The 20,000-nt window shown below is 44.0% G+C and overlaps 3 protein-coding genes across 3 annotated transcripts in view; 1 reads left to right on the top strand and 2 right to left on the bottom strand.

Moving 5' to 3' along the window:
- The window catches only part of LOC132452335 (apoptosis regulator Bcl-2-like), a 14,672-nt gene extending 6,297 nt beyond the window's left edge, over window positions 1–8,375 (top strand). The window contains exon 3 of the mRNA XM_060044903.1: window positions 6,208–8,375. Within this exon, the coding sequence (XP_059900886.1) occupies window positions 6,208–6,336 (129 nt within the window). The 3' untranslated portion in view covers window positions 6,337–8,375. The remainder of the gene's footprint in view (window positions 1–6,207) is intronic.
- Window positions 8,376–11,362: 2,987 nt separating this feature from the next.
- Window positions 11,363–20,000, bottom strand: part of LOC132452244 (cytochrome c oxidase subunit 4 isoform 1, mitochondrial-like) — a 213,294-nt gene continuing 204,656 nt past the window's right edge. Inside the window, exons 2-7 of the mRNA XM_060044734.1 lie at window positions 16,119–16,164; window positions 14,690–14,778; window positions 14,373–14,528; window positions 13,958–14,029; window positions 13,047–13,106; window positions 11,363–11,792 (exon numbers count right to left, since the gene is read on the bottom strand). Of these exons, the coding sequence (XP_059900717.1) occupies window positions 11,659–11,792; window positions 13,047–13,106; window positions 13,958–14,029; window positions 14,373–14,528; window positions 14,690–14,774 (507 nt within the window). The 5' untranslated portion in view covers window positions 14,775–14,778; window positions 16,119–16,164 and the 3' untranslated portion in view covers window positions 11,363–11,658. The remainder of the gene's footprint in view (window positions 11,793–13,046; window positions 13,107–13,957; window positions 14,030–14,372; window positions 14,529–14,689; window positions 14,779–16,118; window positions 16,165–20,000) is intronic.
- LOC132452881 (uncharacterized) overlaps window positions 17,629–20,000 on the bottom strand; it is a 26,892-nt gene continuing 24,520 nt past the window's right edge. Inside the window, exons 13-14 of the mRNA XM_060045718.1 lie at window positions 19,210–20,000; window positions 17,629–17,645 (exon numbers count right to left, since the gene is read on the bottom strand). The exon at window positions 19,210–20,000 is cut by the window's right edge and continues 400 nt beyond it. Of these exons, the coding sequence (XP_059901701.1) occupies window positions 17,629–17,645; window positions 19,210–20,000 (808 nt within the window). The remainder of the gene's footprint in view (window positions 17,646–19,209) is intronic.

The following is a 20,000-nucleotide window of genomic DNA, read 5'->3' as shown; positions in this document are numbered from 1 at the left end:
TCGTGCAAATGCATTTCCCTTTGGTAGAATATCTCCGGAACGAAACAGGAAGCGTTGTGTTGCTCCGCCCCTAAGAGGTCCTGGTTTCCGACCCCACTTACTATTCCGTCTCCCCGCAGCAGTTCTGCTCTAACATGATAGGACTGCTGAGATTCTGAGATCCGCTTTGAAGCAGCAAACTGAACAACCGACGTGAAACGTAGCTGTTCTGACTGCGGAGGAAACCTTCCTCGTCTTTTTGTTCTCTGGCCCCCGTCAGTCAGTCTAGTGATAAAACCTGCCAATATATCTGTATCTTTTTACACATCTACTCATGTCTGCCTAACCAGTGTGTATGTGCGGTATTACCTAGAAATCTATTTTCAAAGGTGATTATCTCAGTTTGAATTTCCTGTGCTAACCTTTGATGAGCTGCTTTCTTTCTCTTTCTCTCTCTCTCTTTCTGCTCTATCTCTCTATCCCTCTATGTCAGAGAGATGGCCAACACACAAACCAGGCACAGACCCCCCACACACACACAGACACGGACACATACTTGTGCGTCTCAGCTGTCCAAACATAAGGCTAGAACGGTTCCTATAGTCATGTGTTTAAGTACATGTTTTTAATATCAGTTTGTGTGATTGGATGTCTTTGTGTGTTGTGGGGGACTGTGCATGGTGTGTGTGTGTGTGTGTGTGTGTGTGTGTGTGTGTGTGTGTGTGTGTGTGTGTGTGTGTGTGTGTGTGTGTGTGTGTGTGTGTGTGTGTGTGTGTGTGTGTGTGTGTGTGTGGTGTGTGTGTGTGTGTCTGACTCTAAGAATACAGGCTGTGGTTAAACCTGGATTCTCAGAATCAAGCCACAATCCGTTGCAACAAGAAGCACATAGTTGTGAAATAGTGTGAGAATAGAATGGACCTGCGACATGCACGTTGACAAAAATCTAGTTTAAGATATACAGCGGGTTCATGTTGTCTTTGTACATGAAATCAAAGCCGATGCTACACCCAATGGAGATCCAGGAGAGCATCCTGACACATCTGGGAGGGCTCACACTTGGGAGTCACAGTTGGTACATGAGTGATGTTGGTTTTCCAGGGATCTCCAGAGACCTGGGTTCCATTCCCAGGGTGCTCACTCAAGACGGAATTGACATGTTCTGCTATGTTCTCCTCCCTGTGTGTGTGTGTGTGTGTGTGTGTGTGTGTGTGTGTGTGTGTGTGTGTGTGTGTGTGTGTGTGTGTGTGTGTGTGTGTGTGTGTGTGTGTGTGTGTGTGTGTGTGTGTGTGTGTGTGTGATGTGTGTGTGTCAGGGGGGAGGTCCTGCTGGTAGTGCTACTGCTTCTCTCTCTTGCACGCTGTCCCTCTCTCTCTCTTAGGGAGAGGGAGAGAGATGAGCATGAGAGTAGAAGTAGGGGATTGAAGATTGGCTTGGTTTGTTTTGCGAAGCCATTAAATGCTTTATAGAATGATGGTTGAATGATATATCAAGATGCTTATAGTTAATATGTGACTCACAATACTCTACTCAGGTTTTGTGTGTGTGTGTGTGTGTGTGTGTGTGTGTGTGTGTGTGTGTGTGTGTGTGTTTGTGTGTTTACTTCTGTCTTCCTTTCTGTTCTGACATTCTTCATTTATAGTCCTGAAAGTCATCTTTCAGCCCTCATCAAAGTAATCGACTACACGTGGGTCTGTATACACACAAAAACAAGCACCCACAGACACCCACACACACACACACACACAGACACCCACACACACACACACACACACACACACACACACACACACACACACACACACACACACACACACACACACATGCACACACACACACACACACACACACACACACACACACACACACACACACACACACACACACACACACACACACACACACACACACACACACACACACACACACACACACACGCACACACACACACAAACACACGGTTGTCATTCATCATCACCAAGGTTGTCTGTAAAATAAGAGAAAGCAAACGTAGAATAAAAAGTAGAGGAGAAAGAAAGAGAGTATAGATAGAAATAAACAAAACATTAATTATTTAATATGGCAAATTTAATTAAACTCAGTGAATAGCTCCATGGATACTTAAGGTAGTAGCTATTCGAGCTAAATTTAACTCGCTTGAGCGTCAAGGTGAAAATATATGTTTATAAAAAGGGAAGAAGGCTGTCACAGTTGAATACCAGCGCTGGGAAGGAAAGGAGAGATCCGGAGACAGGGCCACAGAGTCAAGATGGAGAGCTGCCGGCCTCCATGTTGATTTAAGACCTTACGTGGTACCGCTACTCACTTCCTGCCATTCTCACTTCCTACTTTCACAGCATTACTGGGAACAGTGTGTGTCAGGGAATCAAACCCGACAAATCCCATCCACACATCCTCCTCCACAACACACACGCTGGCCTGCTGTGTACTGACAGCTGCCCCTGCAGGCCCTCACTCACTCTTTGGGGTCTCACAGGGACCCCCACATGAAACCATACGGGACTTACAACAAAAAGAGTAGTGTCTGTGTGTGTGTGTGTGTGTGTGTGTGTGTGTGTGTGTGTGTGTGTGTGTGTGTGTGTGTGTGTGTGTGTGTGTGTGTGTGTGTGTGTGTGTTTGTCTGTGTGTGTTATTTTATGTGAATTCCCCTCTCTTTCTCTCTCTTTATCTCTCTCGCTCTGTGCGTTTGTGCGAGTGTGTATGTCTGTGTTTTGGCAGTTCAAACTTGATAAAGTAGAATGAACTCTATTCACTGTTCCAAAAGCCCATAAAGCAGAAAATGAAAAAACAGGATGCACTTGTTATTGTATTTTTATCATACAATAATAATTATTCATTGTGTATTGTACAGCACTTTTTAAAGGTTGCTCTTAAAGGTGCTATTCAAATTAAAAAGTAGATTATTGATATGTGATATGTATGATAGGATTATTATTAAGGTCATTTGATCTGTTAAATAACACGGCTTGTTCTGTGCCTGATTTATCTTCAACATTTACATTTGCTTCAGCAGACGTTCTGTGTGTACATTTACATATACTATAGTCTTTTGGAAGATTTGCTTATCCAAAGCAACTTACTTTTTAAGAGTTGCCAGAGCAGGACAGAGCGCAGAGTCGATCAAGCAATAACCTCCTTGTTAATGGTGGTTGTGTGCAGAGTGGTAGTAAGCACTTCATAACAAAGAGGATAAGATGTTTGTTTACATGCTGACTACTCTCTGTTCACGTCTGTATTCACCCAGACTTTGACTGACTCATGTCTCATGTTGTTGTAATAAAATCATGATGACACATACATAAGAGGTGTGATCTATTGGTTGGTTCCTGGTAGATTGAGTATTATTGAAACAAAGTGTGTGTGTGTGTGTGTGTGTGTGTGTGTGTGTGTGTGTGTGTGTGTGTGTGTGTGTGTGTGTGTGTGTGTGTGTGTGTGTGTGTGTGTGTGTGTGTGTGTGTGTGTGATACTATCATCTGTTTCAGACTGGTTTCTCCCCTACTCACTCACTGTTCCACTTCACCTCTCTTTATCTTACACACACACGCTCACGCACACTGAAAACACCACGGGGAAAGAACCTAATGTTTCCTCGTTAACGCTCTACTGATTACGCTCTCTCGCTCTCTCTCTCCCCCCTCTCTTTCTCTCTCTTTCTGTCTCTCTTTTCACACCCAAAATACAAATGTTGCCTTTAAATACAACCACATTTCTACAAAACGTAGTTATTTATAAAGAAGCTTTCTCTCTGTCACACTCTAACACACACACACACACACACAACACACACACACACACACACACACAAACACAAACACACACACACACACACACACACACACACACACACACACACACACACACACACACACACACACACACACAAACACACACACAGTGTGAGGGGATCATAGTACAGTGCCATGATCAAACACATTGTGTGTTGGAGGCAACAGCTCCCTGCCTCTTTGGACCAGGATAATGATGTGCTGTGTGAGTGTGTGTGTGTGTGTGTGTGTGTGTGTGTGTGTGTGTGTGTGTGTGTGTGTGTGTGTGTGTGTGTGTGTGTGTGTGTGTGTGTGTGTGTGTGTATGCCTCTTAATGTGTGTGAGTGTATCCCATTGAAAATTACAGTATTTAGCAACATGTATTGCGTATGGTGCGGCGTGTGTGTGCGTGTGTGTGGGTTTGTGTGTGTGTGTGTGTGTGTGTCTGAGGGATTTTGTGTGCGTGTGTGTTTTTGTGTGCGTGTGTGTGTGTGCGTGTGTGTTTGTGAGGTATATTATGTGTGAGTGTGTGTGTTTGTGTGTGTGTGTGAGGGATTTTGTGTGTGTGTTTGGTATTTTGTGTGTGTGTGCGTGTGTGTGTGTGTGTGTGTATGTATGTGGTATCAAATCCATACTGAGTGTTGACATGTGTCCTTGTCCTCCGATCAGAGCTGTATTCCGCCCCTTGAAGACCTACTATACCTCTCTCTGGTCACCATGACTACCAAGATAACAACAGCATCCGCGTATCGCCCATGCTCTAGTTACTATAACAACGAAACAGACATAAAACATAAAACAACAACGTCTCCAACAAAGTAACAGACAGATGTTAGTGTGGGTAAGAGCCAGGCGCCCCCTACGCCTTGACGGGAGTGTTGTGGTCTCAACGCCAGTGGACATACTGTTGGCAATATATCCTGTTCTCTGATTGGCTGGCAGGCCACCGGTGTCACCAACGGATGCGTTTTCTGATTGGACACCAGAATACACAAAAGCCAACGGAGATGGAGATGGCAAAATAACGCATTGTTTTAATATTGTTTGTTTTAATATAAATTATTCGAATCAATTGATCATTAATAGCAAATGACAACGAGGTATATATAAACCTTTTTTAACCTGGTTCAAATTATTCCTAGCTACCCCTAAAAACAGTCCCCTTTCCATCTCCATCTTTCTTTCCCTGCTGGGGATCCTTACAGCTGGAGGGAGCTCCAGACTCTGACATTAATGGGACCGCCACTGTGTCATTGCGGCGTCGACAGCGGTACCAAGTGGGAACCAGATTTGTGGCGCCTCTGTGTCTGTGTGTGTGTGCGCACGCACTTGTGTGTGTTTATACGTGTGAGCGTGTGTAAACCCTTTCCTCATGTCTGTATGCGCGTACATGACAATGCCTTTAGGGCCTTTGTGCATCTAATGTGTGTGTGTGTGTTTGTGTGTGTGTGTGTGGGGGGGGGGGGGGGGGGTGTGTGACTGCATGTATGTGTCTGTGTCTGCATGTATGTGTGTGCATGTTTGTGCGGTTGCGTGTGTGTGTGTGTGTGTGTGTGTGTGTGTGTGTGTGTGTGTGTGTGTGTGTGTGTGTGTGTGTGTGTGTGTGTGTGTGTGTGTGTGAGAATGTGTGAGTGGGAGGGTATAACCAATGTATTGTGCCTCACATTTGGGTTTTTTAAAGCCAGGACTGTCCCTTGTGTGTGGGTTTGACAGATTATGTGCATGTCTTTTCCCGGCGTCTTAGTCTGACACATTTTACCAGCACCACCCTCCCTGAACGCCATCCTTCAGCAGAGTCACTGTCTGAATTTACAGCAGGGCACACACACACACACACACACACACACACACACACACACACACACACACACACACACACACACACACACACACACACACACACACACACACACACACACACACACACACACACACACACTTCTGCAGCATATCACCAATGCATTTAATGATACTCCCTGGGTGCTGTCAGCCCCTGTTCTTTTCCCACACATTCGAGCACGGGCAGATTCAGGCGGCAGGCAGGCATCCATCCCCTTAATGCCGAACCCCTATCTCCACAGCCATGCCCCGACCCGTCCAACATCCACTCCTGCCTTGCTGCTCCATAGGAGTGATGCCTTGTCCATCCACTGTACACTGCAGTCTTTTCCTATTCCTCCCTCCGATTGATTCCTCTATACATCTCTATGCTGATGAGCATCTCTGTGTGAAGCAAGTGCCTGAAATCTATGATATTATGAATTGTCGCTAAGGAAACGATAATGAGTGATGTCTCTCTCTCTCTCTCTCTCTCTCGCTCTCTCTCTCTCTCCCCCCCCCTCCCCCTCTCTCTCTCTCTCTCTCTCTCTCTCTCTCTCTCTCTCTCTCTCTCTCTCTCTCCCTCTCTCTCTCTCTCCCCCCCCTCCCCCTCTCTCTCTCTCTCCAGGATGCCTTTGTGGAGCAGTACGACCCCGCCAGGCCTCCAGAGGGCTGCTGGTCCGTGAGGAAGGTGGTGGGCCTGGTGGTCCTGGGAGCTGCTGGGATCACACTAGGGGCCCTCTTCACCCAGAAATAAGAGAGGCTCCAGTATGACTGCACTCAAGTTCTCTCTACCCTCTCTGGCTACCTCTCTCTCTCTCTCTCTACCTCCATCTCTCTTTCTATTGTTATTCTCGGTTTCTATTTCTTTATTGTATTTTTCTCTCACTGTCTTTCCATCTCTCTCTGTTTAGCCGTCTCTCTCCCTCTCTCGTCCTCCCTGTCTCTCTCTCCGTCTATATGTACTTCGGCCCCTCTCTCTCTGCCTATCTCTCTCTGTCTCTCCCTCTCTCCTTCCTCTCTCTGCATTAAAGCAGCCTCGCCCATCCCTGACAGAGGGGAGGGTGGAGGGGGAAGAGAGGCGCGCGGTGTGCCGGGGAGATGAACCCTGTGTCGACCGTGCAGCGGCTCACCCTGATCCCACTGAATAAACCCTGGGGCTCATTAAGAGCTCACTGCAGCGCGGCGCTCCAGTGGGAACACATTGGAGACGTCGGTTTACCGCAGAAAATAAACTCAAGGAAACCGTGAATGTTCACACTTTCAAGAACCCTCCTCCGGTCTCCTCCGCACTCGACCGACTGCATGGATCTGTTTGCTAATTATTTTTGTGTCTTGTCCTTTTTATGGATTAGTTTCAGATCAGTTTACAATCAAGGGGACCACGAACACGTGCTGTTTTATCGTCTTTTGTATTTTATGGTAATGTCATGTTTTTTTTGTTTCTCAAGAAACATTTGTTGAACTTTCACCGTCTGTTTGTCTCTCAAGCGATTGCACTGCCACCATGGATTCTGAAGGTTGCTCATGATGAGTGATGTAGCCTACTTTTTATAATATTTTTTTTATTTGATTGTTTTCTGGAGGCCTTAATTACCTAACCGCCTTCTTGTTTCTAAACCCTAGCTAACTGAATACAACCGAGCTAGCGTTTACAACCAAGATGGTCCCGAGGTGAACAAGGCCCATTTACGAATTTTAAAGTACTGTGGTGTTGTTCAATCAGTTATCACGTCAAGGCAGTATACCCCCACGATGCTGGCAAAATGTAAAAACACATCATTATGTTTGTTCCGACTTTCCGACAACACAGAGGAAAAAGTTTTTCCGCCACCGAAATGCTGAATATTTTGAAATTGCATCTGAATACTCCGCCCTTGTTGTGCTGTGGTTTGGTCCAAATTGTAGTATATTGATGTAAAAGCAGATGCTGATATGTTGTATATATAACAAAAACAATCATTATAGTATTACAATTTAATACAATTAAAACGTAAAGTCAAATAACAACAGTTCTCTTTCCCTGATTCTAGTGTCTTGCTACTGTCTGATTTAAGGAGTGGTGATAACATTGATAACATCTACTCTTCTGATTGCTCCTGACAAAGGGCCGTGTACTGCTGGAAGCTGGTCGTATGAGGATGAGGGGTCTGTGCCTTTAACAGGTCTGTGTAATTACGTCAGCGAACAATTACATCAGTTTGGACGTGACCTTATGCATCATTCCAATTCTAAATGAATTGTGTCTCCTTGGACATTTTACAATGTTGTTTACAGTGCAATCCTATAGCACAAACTGGGTAATATTCTGAAGTCCAGAGTCACCTTCCTTAATTTCCTGATCATTTGATAATCATATTTGGCATTCATAATAATACCGAAAAAAAAATCATTTTTTTGTTATTTTTAGAGAAAGTTGTACCAATTTGACCAATAACTTACTTTCACCTTGAAAAGCATGATGCTAACAGCATTACATGGTATACAATTAGTCTAGCAACAGGAGCCCAAAGAGAAATGTATTTTGGGAGTTGTGGTTTCCACTGACTACGAATTGGTCAACCAGGGAATGAACACCAATTTTCCCTCTGATGGATAAATCAGAACGTGAGTTTTGCTGATCTGTTGAATACATATTTCTATAGCAAGCGAGCTTGCCTTTTTCTAATTCTTAATATTGTCTAGCGTGTTATGATGATTGTGTTGATTTTTGAATTTCATGAAGCTGCATGTTAAAGATCTGATAAGCATGGACCCATTTAATAAATACAACCTGCAGGATGTCGGCTCTCCCCTTGCCGAGGTTATAGATCTCCTTCTCTGAGAGGCTTGAAGGGAGGTGTTGCCTGAACCTTGCTAAGCTTCTTTTCGGGGCAGTGTGAGGAGAATATTGGATCGAGTAGGGCTCTGTTCGGCCGCTGAGTGTATCTCTCTGTGTGTGTATTGTTTTTTTGTTTGTGTTCATTACTTTGTGCCTGTGCGTTTGCCTTACAAGTCAATTTACATATTTACAATTTACTGACTCCTTTTAGATTCCTGCTAATGCAGCCACACAATACATGGTTGTGTACAAGGAGGTGTGTGACCGCTGTCTGGCGCCGTGACTGGTGGTTGGTAATCAATTACACGACGCACCGAGAACCATCATGGCTTTCTGAGGCAGATTGTTGTATTATTTTTGTTTTATTCAGTATAGTGTATAATTTATAATATTCATTCTCTGTAGTTTCGAGAAACTGGAGGAGCTGTCAAAATTACAGAAAGCATCTCTGGTATCTTTAAGATATTTCTACTGTGTAGATATTTCTAACTGCCGTCTTATTAGGATATAGCCAGTTAAAAATCGAATAGGGTCGGACATATATATTTCTCCACAAGGTGATTCATAGCAAATATTGATGTATTCCACAATTACACACACACAGGCACACACACACACACACACACACACACACACACACACACACACACACACACACACACACACACACACACACACACACACACACACACACACACACACACACACACACACACACACACTCACACGCACACATCTATGACATGATGAAGATGATGGTGGTGTTGGAAGAGGAATCTGCTGAGCTTTGGACTATGTTCCTTATATGCAGTTTTCCCAGAATCCCACCCTGCTATCCTCACATTCGTGTGTTAAGTGAGCCCCCCCCCCCATCTCTCTCTCACTCTCTCTCTCTCTCTCTCTCTCTCTCGGGTGGACTTAACCCTGTATGGAGACGCATTAAACAAGCCTTAACAAGGGCTAACGCGGCTGACAGTCTGCGTGAGTGTGTGAGTGTGTGTCTGGAGAAGAAATAGACGGGGGGATAAAAGAGAGAGCGAATGGGGGGGGGGTTCGATGGAATTAGGGAGGGGGAACGAGACGAGAAAGGGTTAGAAATGGAGATAGATGGCAAGTTGGGGAAAAGGAATAAAAACAGAGAGAGGGGAGGGTGTGTGTGTGTGTGTGTGTGTGTGTGTGTGTGTGTGTGTGTGTGTGTGTGTGTGTGTGTGTGTGTGTGTGTGTGTGTGTGAATGTGGGGGGAGCATGCAGCTCTGCAATAGCCCAGAGAATTAATTTACTGATTTAAGTAAAAAAAATTATAAAGTTAAACTCCAACCTAACATGGACATAGACAACGCAAACACAAACACACACACACACACACACACACACACACACACACACACACACACACACACACACACACACACACACACACACACACACACACACACACACACACACACACACAGCCATTAAGCTCACCCATATCCATGACTCCCCTCCCAATCACAATACCACACACACACACACACAAACACACACACACACACACACACACATACACACACACAAACACACACATGCTTTTCCGGACCTCAAAATTCGACCCACCACAAGTGCACACTCCAAGTTCAATCTTTAATCATGTGGAAACATAGCCATGTTTTTTTTCTGGTGCAGTCTGGCGTGTGTGAGTGAACGTGTGTGTTTCTGTGGTTATATGTGTGGTTATAAGTATGCTTGCTGCAATACGTGTGTGCTGTGTATATGCACACATGCGTTTGCGGGTTTATGGGGTTTGCTGGCTAATTGACTAGTGATGCCTTTCTCTCTCTCTCTCTCTCTCTCTCTCTCTCTCTCTCTCTCTCTCTCTCTCTCTCTCTCTCTCTCTCCTCTCTCTCTCTCTCTCTCTCTCTCTTTCTCTCACTCTCTCTCTCTCTTGCTCTCTCAAAGGGGTTGGGAATGTGTTGAGCACAGCAAAATTCAGCCGAGAGATATGGGATGAGGGATACCCACACACACACACACACACACACACACACACACACACACACACACACACCAGACACACACACACACACACACACACACACACACACACACACACACACACACACACACACACACACACACACACACACACACACACACACACACACACACACACACACACAGACACACACAAACGCACGTGTGAGGCTAAAATCAGTTGAGTGTTGTATTTTTCTTCCCATCTAAATGGCTTTCTAATCCAGCGATCTGGTTTCCATTAGTTTTTATCTGACCAGACACGGCGTCGACAATGAAGATAAAAAACATGAATGTATATAAATCTCTTATATGCTACAGGGTATATTCTTTTCTCACTCCTGTTCCCAACCTGCCAGTGCCACCCTGCTTAGATTGAAACTGTAGATCCCTGGGAGTTGTAGTTTCTACCTCGACTCCAGAAACACAACAGTGTGTAGTTCCCCTCTTGGCCACAGTGGACAGTTGTTGGAGAACTGCTGCCTTGCTCGAAGGGGCTCCGCGGGGACCGCCGATGAGCAAGGATTAGGGAGACTAATACTCCCACTCAGACCTTTTGTCTTGACACTCTCAGAGAATTGATTAGTCCATCCAACAAAGGCGGCTGGTCATGTGATGTCTCTGGTCCAATAGGAACTGCATTCATCGGCTCACTTAATCCACTTGCTCGTCGAACTGCAGAACCACAAGCAAACACTTGAGTTCCATCATAAGAAACCTGCATGGAGATGAATAACAGCATTTCATACTTATCTACCCTTTACCATTGAGGTGACATTATGAATCCAAATCCATTTTTCAGTGTTTTCTATTCAAATTGCATTTATTTTATGAGCAGTTCTAGAGGTCAGGCATCTTGCACAAGGACGCCTGAAGCTAGACTGCGGACTGCGGGGTGAAGGTACCGGATTGGGTTAGACATAAAAGCTCTCCCACCACAGACAGACAGTGTTGTTGTAGATGTGTTTATTTATTTAAGGCACCCTACAAACTCCTGAGCTGGTTTCAACATGATGCGCACTCGCTGGGCAACACTTCTTCTGGCAACATGCCAAGCACACGCCAACTCAACAGCAGATTGGATTTTAACAGGAATAATGCATTCAGACACGTGTCATTGCAGTCTCATTGCAGGGGTGCAGCGTGTCAACTGTTGCTGATAAAGAAATGCTTACTAAACGGTTTGTCGTTCAATATTCATTGTTTAGAGCACAAAGTGAGAGTGTAAGCATGTGTGTGTGCTCCCTATTTCCACTGTTTCTTCTCATAGTCCCAGTACACAGAGAATCCTTGGATTGGGTTGACCTGCATGTCGATCATCCTCTGGGTTTGTTTCTCTATCCACTCAGGGGACAGCGTGTGAGGCACCTCCCCGAAGACTGAAGGAGGAAAAAAGAGAGTCATGAGAGAGAGATCTACCCATCTATCTATCGCTCTTTCTATTTGTCTGCAGGCAGCCTCATCTCAATGTCTGTCTGTCTGTCTGTCTGTCTGTCTGTCTGTCGGCAGACAGCCTTGTCTCAATGTCTGTCTAGCCCTATATTTACATTTACAATAATGGCATTTTATCCAAAGCAACTATATATTTATGCAACCATTCACTCACACATTCACACACCGACGGCGGAGTCAACCACGCAGGGCGACAGCCAGCTCGTCGAGAACAGTTAGGTTGAGGCGTCTTGCTAAGGGACACCTCGACACTCACAACTAGGGTAATCCGGGGATCGAGCTAACAACCTTCTGGTTACAGCTCAACCCGTCCTACATCCTTAGCAAAGCCGACCCCTGTATCCCAGTATGGGATACATACACACACACACACACACGCGCGCGCACGCACACGCACGCACACACACACGCACTCACACAAGCACACACACGCACACACACAAGCACACACACACAGATTCCCTGAGCGCTACTAATTTGCAGACATTAGGTATGAAGGGATGTGTGTCAAGAGAGGTTGGAATGTCTAGGAGAACGAGACTCAGCGGGGAGGATCGAGACCTGTGGCAGAGAGAGAGAGAGCGAGAGAGAGAGAGAGAGAGAGAGAGAGAGGGAGAGAGAGGCAGAGAGAGAGAGAGAGAGAGAGAGAGAGAGAGAGAGTATGCAAGATATCTATAGATATCTATTTATATTATTTATATATAAATATAGTGACAGAGAGAGAGAAGTACAGAGGGTGATTGAGAGCGTAAGCTGTATTTATACTGCATTGAATATTGAGGGTTTCGTCTGACATCTCGCTGACACACACACGCACACACACACACACACACACACACACACACACACACACACACACACACACACACACACACACACACACACACACACACATACACACACACACACACACACACACACACATAGCCTAAGTTTTCACAGGTGGAGAATGTAAAGTAATTAGAGGGGAGGATTTCAGGGCAACTCAAGATGCACTGACCTTTAGCAAATTTATCATAGCATATTATATCATATAATCCCCATCCCTGCCTATTGACTGTGTGACCATGTGTGTATGTGTGTGTGTGTGTGTGTGTGTGTGTGTGTGTGTGTGTGTGTGTGTGTGTGTGTGTGTGTGTGTGTGTGTGTGGTGTGTGTGTGTGTGTGTGTCTGTGTCTTACCATAGACCCTTTGCCACCAGACCAAAAGTCCAGAAAAGCCCAGCATGAAAAACACTCCACCTAAGAATACAGATCAGCATCATAATGTGATCATCATGATCATCACCTGAACCACCATCATAGATAGATAGATAGATAGATAGATAGATAGATAGATAGATAGATAGATAGATAGATAGATAGATAGATAGATAGATAGATAGATAGATAGATAGATAGATAGATAGATAGAGAGAGAGAGAGAGAGAGAGAGAGAGAGAGAGAGAGAGAGAGAGAGAGAGAGAGAGAGATAGATAGATAGATAGATAGATAGATAGATAGATAGATAGATAGATAGATAGATAGATAGATAGATAGATAGATAGATAGATAGATAGATAGATAGATAGATAGATAGATAGATAGATAGATAGATAGATAGATAGATAGATAGATAGATAGATAGATAGATAGATAGATAGATAGATAGATAGATAGATAGATAGATAGATAGATAGATAGATAGATAGATAGATAGATAGATAGATAGATAGATAGATAGATAGATAGATAGATAGATAGATAGATAGATAGATAGATAGATAGATAGATAGATAGATAGATAGATAGATAGATAGATAGATAGATAGATAGATAGATAGATAGATAGATAGATAGATAGATAGATAGATAGATAGATAGATAGATAGATAGATAGATAGATAGATAGATAGATAGATAGATAGATAGATAGATAGATAGATAGATAGATAGATAGATAGATAGATAGATAGATAGATAGATAGATAGATAGATAGATAGATAGATAGATAGATAGATAGATAGATAGATAGATAGATAGAGAGAGAGAGAGAGAGAGAGAGAGAGAGAGAGAGAGAGAGAGAGAGAGAGATAGATAGATAGATACTGACCGAGGACAGTCTTCCACTCTGATGAACCCTGACGCATCTCACAGTAGGACTGCTTGTGAGCTAGTCGATACACTGTAGAGGCAAACCGATAGGCGAACAGGCAGACAGACAGACAGATGGCAGACAAACATCGAAACTTCATCATTTGCAGTTAAAAACATACATTTAAATTTACATATAGGGCACGAAGATCTTTTCATATTTTGTAATGTTCATTCCTATCAGTTATTTTAAGACATGACCTTTGTGAGGCGAATGACAAAAATGAATTGTTATACTGCCACCTGCAATCAGAATTTGCTAATACATTCTGTATTTTGTGTGCTTGTGCGTGTGTGCGTGCGTGCGTGCGTGTGTGTGTGTGTGTGTGTGTGTGTGTGTGTGTGTGTGTGTGTGTGTGCCCATGTGGCCTTACAAGCCAATTTCTCCTCCTTGGTCAGCTTCCCCCAATCGCCTTTCTCCTTCTCCTTGAGAGCTCTCTGCTCATTGGTCAGGTCCCTTACGTAAGGGACATCAGAAAGGGGCGTGTCCAGGCGGCAGAGGTATGGAGTGACAGTGCAATCGACCAGCTCTAGAAAGACAAACAGATAAATGGCTTTGTCCCAATGCTTCTTAGTGTGGCTGTGCCTTTGTGTTTATGTGTTTGTGTGCGTGTGTGTGTGTGCGAGTGTGCGTGTGTGAGTGTTTTGTGTCATGGGTGTGTCAGGGGTGTATATTGTTGCACATTGCTACCTGAGCCAGTCTGTCCCTGAAGTCGGCTGGAGGAACACAGACCTCTCCAAAGCCCCACCCTTCCTAAGGCGGCGCGACACAGCATGACCCTGGCCCAAGCACAGAGAGAGGAACACACTTAACACACACTCAACACACACTCAACACACACTTACCTGAACTATCACCAACCCCAAGACAGAGGATATCACCTGCTTTAACATTGAAATAGGGTTTGTTCATCAGAATGCATTGTGGGATATTTTGTTGGAGTTAGGTGTTAGCGTTAGGTGTAGAAGTTTATTGAGAGTTGTAGAATCCTAAAACAATGTGAAAATACTTTGATCATTGATTCTTTGTTTTGCAACGTGTCACATACAAAACACAGAGGCAGTTTCAAACACAGCAATGTCTTCCCATGATATCAAATCATCTCAAGATGAATTACCTACAATTACGACAAAAAAACATTATAACTCACATATTAACCAACATTCCGATACTTTGCTTCCAAACTTCGGCAGACACTGCAATGAGGCTTTGCAATGTACAAGCCCTATGACGAAAACGAAATAATCCTAACCTGTGACAGTATGCACTGTAATGTTATGAAAATGATAATGAAAATGTTTTTTTATGATAATTTGATAATCCTTTCGGAATTTTCTCTGCGTTCTATGGATCCAAAGCACAGTGCCCCTCATCAGATATTATATACATATATATATATATATATAGGCCTGCTATCTCTCTCCCTCTCTCTCTCTCTCTCTCTCTCTCTCTCTCTCTCTCTCTTTATTGGAGCGGTCACACACACCGTCAAGTGCGATGTGAGCTGTGTCACGTAGCGCACATAGCCGCTCTACCGCAAACCTCATATGCTAACGAGCGAGAGAGAGAGAGAGAGAGAGAGAGAGAGAGAGAGAGAGAGAGAGAGAGAGAGAGAGAGAGAGAGAGAGAGAGAGAGAGAGAGAGAGAGAGAGAGAGAGAGAGAGAGAGAGAGAGAGAGAGAGAGAGAGAGAGAGAGAAAAGGTTAATCATTTATTGTAACTGTTAAATCGGATGCCCATTAGACAGTGGTTGTACTGGCCAGGCCCCGGTGACCAACAGTGGAATACTACTAGTAGCCTAGTAGCCTATTTATACCTACTACCTACATACATTTGCATGCAGCAATGGATAAGCATAAAGCAAAATAATTATACAATGTCTGGCAAGTGAAAACTTTTGTTACATTTTTGTAATGGCAAATAAGGCCAATGCAAATGATTATCCACACAGTACAGATGTATTTGATCACTATTGATTGTATTTTTAAGTAGGCCTATGCATTGTGGCACATGGAGGAGGAACAATAATATGTTGCTTAATAATGTAAATTTATATTATAATACACAGCAAAGCTTTTCTAAACAAACAGAAAACACGATGAATTGATCCTTTCACCCACCTTACTGTTGTATTTCCGTTGATTAAATGTATCTTGAACTGACCTTCTATTGTGTGATACTGCCTACGTGCTCATGAGGATGTAGGACTGTAATCTGGTATGTTAATATCAAACCAGGTGTCACACCCATTCCTAACAGACAGCCAATAGCAGGTGACGAGGAAGCGCAACAGTTAACCAAACTCTGCAGCACTCTGCAGAGGTGGAGCGGTTTGACCGGCTATCGGAAGGTTGCAAGTTCGATCCATGGTTCTTCCTAGCAGAGGTTCGAAGCGTCCCTGAGCAAGGCACCTCACCCTAACTGCTCTCGACGAGCTGGCTGTCGTCTAGCATTGACACTTCAGTCGGTTTGTGTATGGATTGGTGAATGCTAGGCAATAATTGTAAAGCACTTTGCGTGGCCTCTGGATATAATCACACTGATATAATCACTTTCACACTGACTCCTCATATTATTTAGAGAAATCATTGCACTGTTTCACGTGCACCTGTTAATTGTTTCAGCGTTGCAGGTTCGCCCCCCACCGCTAGATGGTAGCAAAAGCATTGCAAACTGGCGACATACAGATGGTTACTTTAAGAAGTTAAACTGAAGTCAGTAAACATTGAAAGATAGAAACAGAATATTTACAAATCCTTATACTTTATTCATTAGTTCAACCAGAAATATAAAAACAGGTGAATATCAGTAGTGATAAATTCTTTATTTACTTAACAGTAGCACAGCTGTCATCGACCTTTGATCTTTCCTTTAGAAACTAATAAGGGTTGGATATAAATATATAAACAATTGGCTTCATAAAGTCATCGTCAACAGTCAGGGTATCCTTAGGATTTGGATACTGAATGGCCGTCAGACAGTTCCTCATAGGCTAATATCCACGGTGAGCTAGGAAGCTGTAACTTTGGAATACAATTGTAAGCTACTGTTGTTACCTCTTCTGGTTACAACACAAATACAGCTAACCAATTTACAGGAATGAGATATAAAGATCCAACAAACATTAGATGACATCCACAGGTTTATACAGGCTGCTATACAATAGCTGTTTCTATACATATACGTGATGCATATAGATGTTTAATTGTAAAATATGTTCTTCCATCTTTAAAATCTGAACAATATATTAAACTCTGGATCCGGCCTTAATATATCAAACATAAAAACCTTTGTCTTAAAATCTACCAGCAGTATAACAATAGTATATTTTAGCTTTTCTATAAAACAATATATCAGTTTTCACACACTGTCAATTGTAACACACTAACAATTGATATAAATATGGATAATCAATCTAATCTTGGTTTCAACAAATAAGCAATGATTGATAATGTTTGAATGTATTAATGCATATTATGCAGTAACATCTAACAATATAGAACATTGTAGATATATTTCTGACAAAAAACCTATCCTACTCTATTCAAACAGTAGGGTAACCAGCATCTCTCCATCAAATTTGACCAATCACGTTCTAGATAAAAGGCACACATGACATTGATGATGCTGTTAAGCCACACCCCTTTCTGAGGACATAGGATAGGGTTATGGAGGGACGACATTGAGGAATGCATTTCAATCATTTGTAATTAAAAAACAGTCTGAATAGAAAACAACCAGCTCTCATTACCTACCTATTTCTATAGTGTATCTGACAAGTTTAAATTGAAATAACACGAAAATCAGAGAAGTGAATGAGGTCATGACAATTTTCTGCTTGTTTTTGAATTAGTTTACATCAAAATGGCGGGTAAGATCTCAAGAGGAGATTTGTGTGTTTATCAGACATTTTGGTGTTCAAACAGTATCCATAACATATTTTTCTCTGTCATTAGCTAGAACTATGTTGCTAGGAGACCAACGCCAGAGCGTGGTTCACTCACCTCCACTGTCCTACGGCAATAAGGGAGCAGTACTGCCTTGCTCAAGGGAAGGCTCCCAGCCTTCACACCGGTGACCTGGTAGGTGTCAGATTGTCTTCTATTGTACGTAACCATGCAAGTTCGCCTGGAACTTCTGCTCTTTTGTGTTTTTTCATCTGATGGTCAACAGTAACAAAACAAAGTGTCCAGGGATAATAATTCCTGAATTGTTTGAAAAAACGAAATAACGGCTTTCTAATTGATGACGTTATAGCGATGCACGCTTTTTTTCAAATATGAATGAGTGAATGATTGGCTGAGAGAACCCTTTCAGATCCCTGATTGGTTCAAATCCATGTCAATCAATCATTCCGATGGTTCGACTGCTTTCAATTGATTTGGTAGACAACCAGGCAACGAGTCACGGCTCTGCATTAATGACTGCACATTGCAGCTTGGCCAAAGAGAACTCTGCTTTAAGCCTCTTGGCCAATCCCGGTGTCCGTATGTGGACAGTGGATCCCACCTTCGCCCCATCAGCGAAACGCACTCTGGCTGCCCTGTGATGGACAGCTAACTGTCGTGACTCATCTTATTGAAACCCTAGACACGTCTCATCACTCACCCCCCTTTGCTCCCTCCTCCTCCTCCACCTCTTCTGTTTCCTCTCCTCCCCCCTCGCCCCCTTCCTCCTCTCCTTTCCCAGTGTCTTCTGAGGTTCCCTCTGTCTCTCGCCCTCCTTCCCCCCCCTCTTCTTCGGTCTCGTCCTCCTCTTTTTCTTCTCCCACCGCCTCACCATCTTTGTCCACAACTTCCTCGGCCTCTTCCTCTCTCTCTTCTACTTTTCCTGTGTCTCCCTCTCTCTCCTCTCCTTCTGTCTCTCCCTCTCTCTCTTCTCCTACCTTTGTCTCTCCCTCTTTTTCATCTCCCTCCGTCTCTCCCTTTATATCCCGTCCATCCTCTTTCTGTCCCTCTCTCTCATCTTTCTCTCCCTCTATTGTTTCGCCTTCCTCTGTCTCTCTCCTCTCTAATTGTGTCTCTCCCTCTCTCTCCTCTCCTTCATCTATTTCACCCTCTCCCCCTCTCTCCTCTACTTCCTCTGTCTCCCCCTCTCCCCCTCTCTCCTCTACTTCCTCTGCCTCCCCCTCTCCCCCTCTCTCCTCTCCTTCCTCTGTCTCCCCCTCTCCCCCTCTCTCCTCTACTTCCTCTGTCTCCCCCTCTCCCCCTCCTTCCTCTGTCTCCCCCTCTCCCCCTCTCTCCTCTCCTTCCTCTGTCTCCCCACCTTTCTCTTCTCCTACTGCTTCGGTTGTCTTTTCTTCCATCTCTAACTCCAACTCTACATCCTCTGCATTCAACACGTCTGTCTCACATACTGTCTGTGTGTCTGTCTCTACTTCTGTCTCACATACTGTCTGCGTGTCTGTCTCCCCTTCTGTCTCACATACTGTCTGTGTGTCTGTCTCTACTTCTGTCTCACATACTGTCTGCGTGTCTGTCTCCCCTTCTGTCTCACATACTGTCTGTGTGTCTGTCTCTACTTCTGTCTCACATACTGTCTGTGTGTCTGTCTCCCCTTCTGTCTCACATACTGTCTGTGTGTCTGTCTCCCCTTCTGTCTCACATACTGTCTGCGTGTCTGTCTCCCCTTCAGTCTCACATACTGTCTGCGTGTCTGTCTCCCCTTCAGTCTCACATACTGTCTGCGTGTCTGTCTCCCCTTCAGTCTCACATACTGTCTGTGTGTCTTTCTCCCCTTCAGTCTCACATACTGTCTGCGTGTCTGTCTCCCCTTCAGTCTCACATACTGTCTGCGTGTCTGTCTCCCCTTCAGTCTCACACACTGTCTGCGTGTCTGTCTCCCCTTCAGTCTCACATACTGTCTGCGTGTCTGTCTCCCCTTCTGTCTCACATACTGTCTGTGTGTCTGTCTCCCCTTCTGTCTCACATACTGTCTGTGTGTCTGTCTCCCCTTCTGTCTCACATACTGTCTGTGTGTCTGTCTCCCCTTCAGTCTTGCAT

This window comes from Gadus macrocephalus, chromosome 23, assembly GCF_031168955.1.
Source record: "Gadus macrocephalus chromosome 23, ASM3116895v1".
NCBI classification, from domain to species: domain Eukaryota; kingdom Metazoa; phylum Chordata; class Actinopteri; order Gadiformes; family Gadidae; genus Gadus; species Gadus macrocephalus.
The sequence above is the reverse complement of the archived record's forward strand: the minus strand, read 5'-3'. Positions and strand labels throughout refer to the sequence as shown.